Consider the following 9,809-nt stretch of genomic DNA (forward strand, 5'->3'; position numbering starts at 1 on the left):
ATCAGCGGTGCAGAACGCTCCTGGAAATACGAGCTGAGCTCCGCCTGCCCGGGCGCCCGTGCGCGGAGCCGCGGCACCGTCCCAGGGCACCCGCGGGCCCGGGTTTGGGTGGGAGAGGGGAAGACGAGGCGGCGCGAAGCGCGACGGGGCGCCGGGCTGGGCGGCAGCCGGGCGAGGAGCGCGGGCTCGCCCGCCGCCACCGCCGCCGTCCCCCGCGGGCCGCCCGGAGGGTGCCGGGGCGGCGTCGCCCTCGCCCCCCGGCGGGTGCCGCCCCCGGCGCCGTGCGGCCGGCAGCGCGCCCAGCCGCGGCCCTGCCCACGCGTGCGGCGTGGGGCGTGGGGAGCGGCCGCAGGAGGAGAGGGGTTAAGTTATGTAAGCCCTCTCGGGGGTGGAGGCAGGGGCGCTGCCGGCGGAGCTGCGGCGGCTCAGGTTGATGCGGAGTGGGCGACGGCGGCCTGGCGCAGGCCCGCGGCGGAGGAAAAGCGGCTTATCCCCCTCCGGGTTGCCATGGAGACGGGCGGGCGGCGGCGGCGGCGGCGGGGCTGTCAGTGAGGCATCGCACCGGGCACCGGGGCGGCGGCGGCGGCGGAGGGGAGGCCGCGGCGGCGGCAGCGGCGGCGGCGGCGGCAGACATGGACTCGCACTGCGACTGTGCCGAGCCTCCGGCCGCCGAGCAGCCGTCGGGGAGGATTAACAAAACCGCCTTCAAGCTGTTCAAGAGGAGGAAGTCCGGGGGCACCATGCCCAGCATCTTCGGGGTGCGGAGCAAAGGCGGGGAGGGGAAGGGCGCCGGCAAAGCGGGGATGGTGCGGAGCCGCACGCACGACGGCTTGGCCGACGCCGTGCTGGAGAGCAGCAAGAAGGAGGAACCGGGCGGCGGCGACCCGCAGAGCAAGGAGGCGCAGGGCCGGCCGGCCGGCAGCCTCGGCGTCTCCCCCGGCAGCTCGGTGGCCAAGTCGCACAGCTTCTTCTCCCTGCTGAGGAAGAACGGCAGGCCGGAGAACGGCAAGGCGGAGAGCGCGGATCAGCGGGCTGGCGGCAGACAAAAGAAGGGGCTGAAAGGGATCTTCAGCAGCATGCGCTGGCACAAGAAGGACAAGAATGGCAAGGAGGAGAGGGGGGAGACCTCGGAGATCCCGCCCGGCCTCATCATGCCGGGGTCTTTGACTGCCAGCCTGGAGTGCATCAAGGAGGAGGCGCCGAAACCTTTGTCCGAAACTCCGGGCGGCGCGGGGGAGAGCGGGCTGGAAGCGCCGCGGGAGAAGCGGAGCGGCGAGGCGCACGCCCCGGCCGAGGAGCCCGCAGCGGGAGGGGGGGAGTCGCGGGGCACCGGCCCCCCCCCCGGGGAGGACCCTGCCGCCGCTGGAAGGCGACCCGAGGAGCTCTGCCGCCAGCCACCGGACCCGGGCGCCGGAGAGGTTGGGACTGCGAAGGAGGCGGCCATAACAGGTGACATTCCAATAACGACTATCCCCCCTGTTGAACCTCACTGTGATAGCGGTCAAGAGACGGCAGCCGCCCCTGACCCTTCCTCTGTTGATCCACCCTCAGAGCAATCGATTGATCGTATTTGTTTGATGTTTGCTGACGTGACTTCACTGAAAAGCTTTGACTCTCTTACAGGCTGCGGAGATATTATTGCGGACCACGAGGAGGATGTGGGCGGCGGGAGTGGCGGCTGCGAGAAGAGCACCCCGGGGGCCGGCAAGCTGGGTGCCTCCAAGAAGCACCCCACCGTGCTGGCCTACCAGGGAGGAGGGGAGGAGATGGCCAGCCCGGACCAGGTGGACGACACCTACCTGCAGGAGTTCTGGGATATGCTGTCGCAGACAGAGGAGACCCGGACAGAAGGAGGAGGAGGAGGTGGAGGAGGGACAAAGAGGCTCGAGGGGTTGAAGGAGAACCGAGGTACCGAGGGGGCCCAGAACAGGGCGGCGGTGAAACGTGGTGGCCTCCACCAGATCCCCATTCACCTCAACCACAAAGAGGAGCAGAAGGCCAGGGAGAAGGAGCAGCACGAAGGAGTCCCGAACAGCGACGAGGGCTACTGGGATTCCACCACCCCTGGTCCTGAGGAAGATGGTTCCACGAGCATCCAGAAGGAGACCATTCCCAGGGACAGCTACAGTGGGGATGCTCTCTACGACCTCTACACTGAGCCAGATGAGAACCCGCCAGCAGGCCCTACGGATGAAGAGGTCACCTGCCTGCCACGCTCCAAGCCCATGTCTCCAATAACGACCACGTGCTCACTGAAAACACCCTCAAGCACAGTGAAGGACTCCAAGATACCCATCAGCATTAAACACCTTTCATCGCATCCCGCCAGCCATGGAACAGACGCCAGTAACAGCCATCACGTCGCACACCATCACCTGGCCAAAAGCGAGATGCACAGAACAAAAATCCCTGTCTCTAAAGTACTGGTACGCCGGATCAGTAACAGGGGCTTAGCGGGGACAACAGTAAAAGCTGCCACGTACCAGGACAGTGCCAAAAAGTAGTTGAATAACAGGTGGAGACCAAGACGGACAGCAAGGTCGGTGTGTGAAAGTCTGCGTAGGAGACCACAGATAATGAATTCGTTTTGCATCACCTGAAGAAAGGCACCTAAAAGGCTTACTTCACTGTACTCCACGGGCCTGCACTTCTGAATCCCTTCTTCCTAGACTGTATGGCTGAATATAAAAAGTCAACTTCTTTTCGAGCACTTTTTTTTACATTTGTATCTTTTTTCTGCAGCACTAAACACTGGGGAGGTTCATTTTTACATGCCTTTTTGGAAGCAGACTTGGATTATGAACCTAGATGAGCATCCTTCCTCATGCAAAGCAGTGCCATGAGTTCTTCAAGGGAACAGAGTTACAAAAGGAGCGACACGAGAGGTTCTCCAATACACTTATCTTTTAATCATTTCTGGGGGAGGAGTGGAGGGTGGGTGCCTGGCTCCGAAAATGGTGTTTGCTCTGCAAGATGTTGGAAAAAATGCCAAGCAAAAAACAACCAACCTAACAGGTATATTACCTGCTGTAGGAACGAGAGCGCTGCTCAGCAGCAGACTTGATTGACTTGTGTGCAGTAGCTAACTAAGGAGTTAGGTGGACTTGTCTAACAGGAAAACATATTTTTGTTTGTCTATCTGGTTGGTTTTGATCCGGTCTAATGTAAATGGGTAACAGAGACACCTGACATAGGTTCAGCTGTTTACATCAATACTTGTCCGATAATGCATACAATCAGGTTCAGGGAACATTTTACTAAATGCCAATATATACACACTGTTCACATTTATACAATAACTTGCTCGCCATGTGTAAATATATACATATTTTAGGAGATTTACTCAATGCTACAGATTTTTTATAAAAAAAAAAAATCACCCGTCTGTATTATCTAGAGTTTAAGCAAGAGTTAGTTTTTATAGGTAGATAATTTTACAGTTCTAAAACGATAGAACTTTGTGTAAGTACCTTAAATTAGAGCAAAACTCTGTTTTGTATGGGCTCATGCATCCCCAGATAAGTAAGTCTGAAGTGCTGATTTTATTCCAGTGGCACATTCCGTGTGTCAGAGCTGAGGGTCTGACAGCATTGCCACTGCAAACCTCTATTTTCAGGGGTTTAGACAAAGTTGCTCTGGGCTTAAACCTTACAGAGAAGGAACCCAGGAAAGAAACATGTTTTTTAATTATTATTTTTTAAAATATATAAAATTAGTTTTTGACTATTTAAAGAAGGTTTGGGTTCCCGTTGCTTTTTATTTTCATTCTTAATAATGTTAGAATAATTTTACTTTAAGAGAGAAAAAGAAATATGGTAAGCTAGTGGTACATAAAATGGTCTGATGAGCTTGGATCTTACGAGAAATGTATTAATGGCCAGGACATTTTTGAATAGTGGCTACTGTACATGGGCATTGACAACATTTCAAAGAAATTTAATAGGGTTTTAATGTGCCTGAGGACATATTTTTATGATACACTGAAAAAGCTCCAAAAATCACTGAAGTCTAAAGGTAAATGTTATGTATTTACAAAATATTTTGGTATAAGTATTTAATCATCAGACCACAGTTAATATAAAATATATGCTCCAGTGTATCTGAATAATAATATACATTTTAAAAATATACATGTCTATATTATGCAGAGAATCCTAAATTCACATCACTGAAGCTAATGGGTCTGATCTTACATAGCAGTTGGTTTTATTGTCTCTTAAATTGAAAGAAAAAAAGGAAAATAAATATACAGAATATACATTTGAAGGATATTAAGGTTATAGATAAACCATAAAAAGTCAGGAAATACAATAATCAGAATTGTATATATGTATATGTGTGGTTCCCTGGGGAAATGACCTTATAGTCACAAGGGTAAAATTGGCATCTAGTTATGAAATTCCTGCAAGATTGACTACCGAACTGCAACGCCCCAGTGAATAGGGAGAAAGTGTTAGTTTTCCCGATCTGTCCCTGTTTTCATGGTTTGAGTAAGAACCTTAATACACTTCAAAGAAGATTATTTTATATGTTTTCTTTCTAACGTATATGTGTGTGGTTTTCTACATGCCTCCTCACACAGACGTGTTGTACATATGCATGTGTAGTCAGAACGCACCTCCTCCTCGAGTACATGCACACAGGTGAACGTGCACACCCGTGCACAGTCGCACCCATGCGAACACGGCCGCGCGTGCACGCTCCCACGCGCCGGCTGAGGGGATGTGCTGGGAATCTGTCTCCAAACACGCTGGCGGTGATTTCCTTTGCCTGAGAAAGGGATTTGCATTTGGCCTGACTCTGCTTGTGCATTTTAGAAAGTTCAAGCTGAAATACCCTCAAAAGGATGAATGTACAGAGCATGGAATATTATCCTGGTCCTCAGCCTTAAACCTAACATTCCTTTTTCTGTTCTTTTGTTTTCATCTGACTGTAAGGGCCACATCTTTCCTTGCATGACAACTCTGCAGAAAAATCATAATTCCCCATTTTGTTTTCAAGACAAATTGTGCAGAGAGATTCTATAGGGTACTGGAAGTTGAGAGGGAGGGAGGATGTGGTGAGCTTGGGGTAGTACCATAAAAACTGGAGGCCCTGAGTACAGGCGGTAGGAGTGGTGCATCTTTAAAACCACTAGAAGACATCAGCGACCATCTCTACAGGACTTGTGTGTGGCAAAGTATTCATCATATGCATTTTGTTTGCATTGTGGCATGTCTGTATTGAGAAACCAATAGAGCGACACTAGACTAGCTCCCTGTCACGTAATTACTAACACGAATCACCATTAAAATGCTTTGGCTTCCCTTCATTTTTCTCTCTCTCCTTTGTGTTCTGCCCCGTTTTTCCTCCGTCTTCTGCATGCTGGTGGCTTCCCTCTCGGTGCTAACCCCCGGTGCGGAGCGGGGAGCCCTGGGCTGGCAGCTGAGCAGGGTGGGAGGGCGGCCGCGCTGCCTGCTGCGGCCCGGTGCTCCCCAGTCACGCTCCCAAGCTTTCTATTGCATACCCAGTGTAAGTACATTTTGCAGATCTCTTGGCGGTTCGTTTGGCTTCTTGCTATGTACATAATTTAAGGACAATCATATCCTTAAAAGGAAAATGGGAAAGTAGCTTGTCGTAGGGCGTCAGTATTTTGAATCATTGCGACGTACTGATGTTGATTCAGGGTAATGGTTGTGTGAGACAAAAAATACAATTTAATGCTCAAATTAACTTTGTATTTATAAAACTCGCTTTTGTCTTTAAGCCATCTATGTTTTTTATTTCGAAAGGTAATAGAAAATTTAATATTTACTAGGGCTTTCAATTTTCATAGAAATATATTTGTATAAGTCCACACAATGCCTAAAACAATCATTGGAAGGAGGTTCAAAGGCTTTCTTTAGACCTGTATTTAATTCCTGAAAGATCCCTGTAAAATACTGTGAGATGCCTGAGAACAAACAGTTAATGGTTTGCTGGATTTAAAGGCTGAGACATGCAGAGGTAATAGTCCTGAGGCATTCTGTGGTGGTTTGCATTCTTATTTATGTTGCCCTGTTCAAGCATATATTTTCCTTGGCTTTGGTAGGTATCAGGGTAGAAATGGTGTTCTGAGTCCCAAAGATAACATTCCCAATGCTGTCGTTGTTTTGATTTTCTTAAAGAATACTTGTCTTTATTTGTTTTATTTGTTGTTTTGTGGTCTGAATGATGCTTCGTAATTATCAGCTTGTATGTCATTCATAAAGGATTTTATAGATCAGGACTTGGCATTTAGTTACATGTACTCTTTGCACCTTCAGGTCCCTACTGGTAATTTTTGTATGTTCTTAGGATATTTCTATATATTGCGTAATGTTTTATAGCTAGCTACAGTGATTTCAGTGGTACACATTCCTGTCCTATATATCAGCACAAAAGATTTCCTTTCAGTTGCATGAAATGATGTTTTTGTGGACTTCTTTTGTCATGATAGGAGTTAAGTTTCCTGTACTATATGTGTGGCCTGCAACAGACATAAAGGGTCTTATTTTCTCTGTAGTGCGTATGCATTTTGCTCTTGCCAGTAATAGGACTCAAACACACGTAATAGATTTCAGAAGCAATTCCATGACTAGAATAAGAAAAATCTATGTTCAGTCTTATTCCATCAATCACCAGCATTTTCTTCATCCACTGTGAATATCCTCACCGCCATTCAGGGTAGTAGAGGGCTGAATTTTAAAAATTCCATGCATAGACATACACTATGAAAATTAATTCACTGATTATTTTTTAATGAGTCTTACTAAATTATTTATCTAAGCTAAGTGAATATTGCACCAAAGTCTTCAAAACGTCTGATACAGATGGCATTTTCGGTAAGATGCTATAAGTGCAGATGAGCCAAATTAACAGGCTTTGCTTAGCAAAGCGAAACCTAGTTGTTTCTTCAATTTGTAGTACTGACTGAGCTTGCAGATCAAAGGGAGCCATTGATTCCGCTCCATGGCCGTGCTCAGAGGTTTTTGTTTCCTGCTCTAATGGACTACTTTCAGAAAGGGCTTTTCAGCAAGATAATGGTATGAAAGAGACAGTTCACAGTAACAATAGCCACTTCCAAGGCAGATGGTTATCTAACAGCCGTAACGGGGGACGCTGAGCAAGGTGGCCTGAAAATGTATTTTCATAGTTATTGATATGAAAGGCTGAGGCTTCTGTCTTGGCAAAACAAATTGACACCGACTCAAAAGACGCTGCAGAAATGAGTCTTGGCAGAGTTTACACGTGACAGCTTCTGCAGGGTTTTATTATTTATTTATGTTGGCTTTTCCTTTTTTGTTGTTGGTTTTGCTCTGTTGATGTTTTCATTAGGATGACATAACCCCACGTGTCCAGGCAGAATTGCACAGCAACCCACTCTTCCGAGATTCAACGCCGAGAATACACTGTCAGTTGTCTTCAGTGGCCTGGGACTGGTCCCCGCGGAACATCCCTCCCTTCCATTGAGGGATGGCAGGGATGGGATGATGGGTTCCCTTGTCATGAGTCCACGTGCTGTTTACTGTGAGCAGGGGGTATCTGAATCTGTCTTGCTGTTTGTGTTCAAGGGACAGTTTATTTTTAATCGGACTCAGAAGTTTTTTAGCTCATCATTAGCTCACATCTTGTCTTCCCTGTGAGCATCTCAGCTGGGAACGGTCAGCATTGATTGGGTGTTTCCTAGGTCCATTTCTTGTAGAGAGAAATGGAAGAACTTGCCATATGCAAAGGAATAAGAGCTATAACCACTCAAGCCACATCTTGGGGACCTTTACTCCTGCAAAAGCAGGTTGTTAAAGCTCTCCCTGCCTTAGAGGGCTTCTCCATCCAAAACAGTGAGTACTATTGCCTGGGACCACCTTTTTTTTCCCCACTGTCTCTTGTTCCCTCTCAGCCATACTGCAGTAGCTTGGGAAACTGAGATTTTTGACCTAGCTCTCCAGCACTAGAAAAGAAGAGCTGCTGCCACTGTGTTCTTCAAGGGGGCTCTGCTCCTACTTCTTAGTCTGGAAAAAATTAATTCCCCTTCAGAACAAGCTGCAAAGATATTTAAAATGGAGATCTCTACTGTGTGATCTCATACACGTGGTGAGGATGTTAAGTGATACTTTGCATAGAGTCAATATATCCCTCCGCTTTCCTGTTGTGGACCATTTAGCAAATCTAGCAGGGAAGCATGTCACTCTTGTGGGAAAGCTCAAAGCTGTTTGTTATGGAGAGTGTGCCCAGATTATCTTTGGTAAGAACTGCTTTTCTTTTTCCTGTCTGTACATATTTAAATAAATAGAACCAAAGTTGTAGTGGAGAGAGGAAAAGGTTACGTACTTCACAGGGCAAGGAGTTTAAACTGCTAGGCTGAAGTAGCAATGGCTAGTACAAGAAGATTGCTTTGCCTACTTTAACGTCACATCCAAGCAATGCTCTGCAATAGAAGCTAATCCAGCTATGGCCACAAAGTTAGAAAACTGGCATTCGCCAACATGACAATCTCTTTCCAAGGTCCAGTTCTGCTGTGGCAAAGCTTCCACTGATTCCAGTAAGAACTGGAGAAGGTCCTTAGTTAATCTTAACGAAATAGGAAGTGTTTCTTAAATAAGTCTTCCCTTTTTTTAAAGATGAACGTTATTCAGGTGATTGTGCAGTCTTTTATATTACTGTAGCAGTATTTTCACTGATCTGAATGCAAAACATGTCTTTCTATTGTTTTTCCATCTTAACAAGCAGCCACTCCTGCACATAACTCCAGTGCTCAGCATGTTTAAATTACAGCTAACACAATCACTGCCTTCCTTAATTTAACTTGTGATGGCAAAAACAGGACCAGATCCTTTCCAGAGCACTAAAACCCCTGCTTATTGTGTCATTGTTCTTGGGTTTTTTTTGATGTGGTAACTAATGATGCCTCCCTTTAATTATTTCACAGCCACGTCTTAAATCTGTTTTTAGGGAGAACGGTATGTAGGGACTGAATGGTAAGAACTTTAACAGATTTTTATTATTTTGGATGATGTTGCATCAAAACAGTTGCTATTTCAGTATCAGGTTGTTTCCATGGGCTTTTTATGCAGATGCATTGGAAGCTTTGAACATAATGTGCTCGTAAAAGAAAATTGGCTACATCTGCTTTGAATTAAGCCTGATCTTAAAATGTAAAAGCTACACATCTGGTGATGTTTCTTGGTTAATGGCAGCAATGGGGAAGGTCTGCCCCAACTCACCTGCACCCCACAAACTGGGGGAGCAAGGCACTGTCTCCGGGAGAATTTGCTGTCTGGCCCTGCCGTGTGGTCCCAGCAGAGGGGTGCGGGGTGTCGCCATGTGGAGGTGTCTGCCGGATTAGACAGCAGCAGGAAAAGCCAGGGTGGCTGTGCTGGGGTGAGAGATGGGATAAAAGCAAGGGCTAGACCTCTGGTCCTTGTGGAAAAAGAGACTTAAACATATGCTTATAAAATCTGGCTCCCTTTTTTCTTGCGCCAATGCTAGGATTGCTGCGTTAGACTGAGTTAGGAGCCAGAGTGAGTGAGTGCCATGGTCTGGGTGTGCTGAGGCTGGTGCTGCTGCCGGTGGCCTTCCTTTCTGAAGGCAGTTTTAGCACAGGCACTTCCACAAATCCCCTGTAGCCCAGCACTGACCCGTGGCATCTCGCTGCTCTTCCATCCTCGTTTTGTTGGAGGTATGTCAAGACCCAAGCCCTTGGCAGGGTGGTGAGCGCTGGCTGCACCCTTGCAGCCCAAGGGCAAGTGGGGAGGGAGCATAAGAAACACCGTGCAGCAGCACCACCAAGTCCTAGGTAGAGTGCAAGTAAC

General features: G+C 47.9%; 1 protein-coding gene across 3 annotated transcripts; it reads left to right on the plus strand.

The window, feature by feature from the left end:
• The first annotated feature begins 469 nt into the window (after positions 1–469).
• AMER2 (APC membrane recruitment protein 2) lies at positions 470–3,398 on the plus strand. 3 transcript variants are annotated; one of them, XM_075490885.1, is made up of 2 exons: positions 555–2,539; positions 2,743–3,398. In XM_075490885.1, the coding sequence occupies exon 1, from the start codon at positions 633–635 to the stop codon at positions 2,502–2,504; it is 1,872 nt and encodes a 623-aa protein (XP_075347000.1). In that variant the 5' UTR covers positions 555–632; the 3' UTR covers positions 2,505–2,539; positions 2,743–3,398. The 3 variants fall into 3 exon arrangements, with proteins under 3 accessions (XP_075347002.1, XP_075347000.1, XP_075347001.1); XM_075490886.1 differs by having other exon boundaries at positions 555–1,449; positions 1,624–3,398; XM_075490887.1 differs by having other exon boundaries at positions 470–3,398.
• The last annotated feature ends 6,411 nt before the right edge of the window (positions 3,399–9,809 follow it).

Source organism: Mycteria americana, chromosome 1, assembly GCF_035582795.1.
Source record: "Mycteria americana isolate JAX WOST 10 ecotype Jacksonville Zoo and Gardens chromosome 1, USCA_MyAme_1.0, whole genome shotgun sequence".
Lineage (NCBI taxonomy): Eukaryota > Metazoa > Chordata > Aves > Ciconiiformes > Ciconiidae > Mycteria > Mycteria americana.

Coding starts and splice junctions, on each gene's coding strand:
- AMER2 (XM_075490887.1), top strand. CDS start 633: ATGGACTCGCACTGCGACTGTGCCGAGCCTCCGGCCGCCGAGCAGCCG.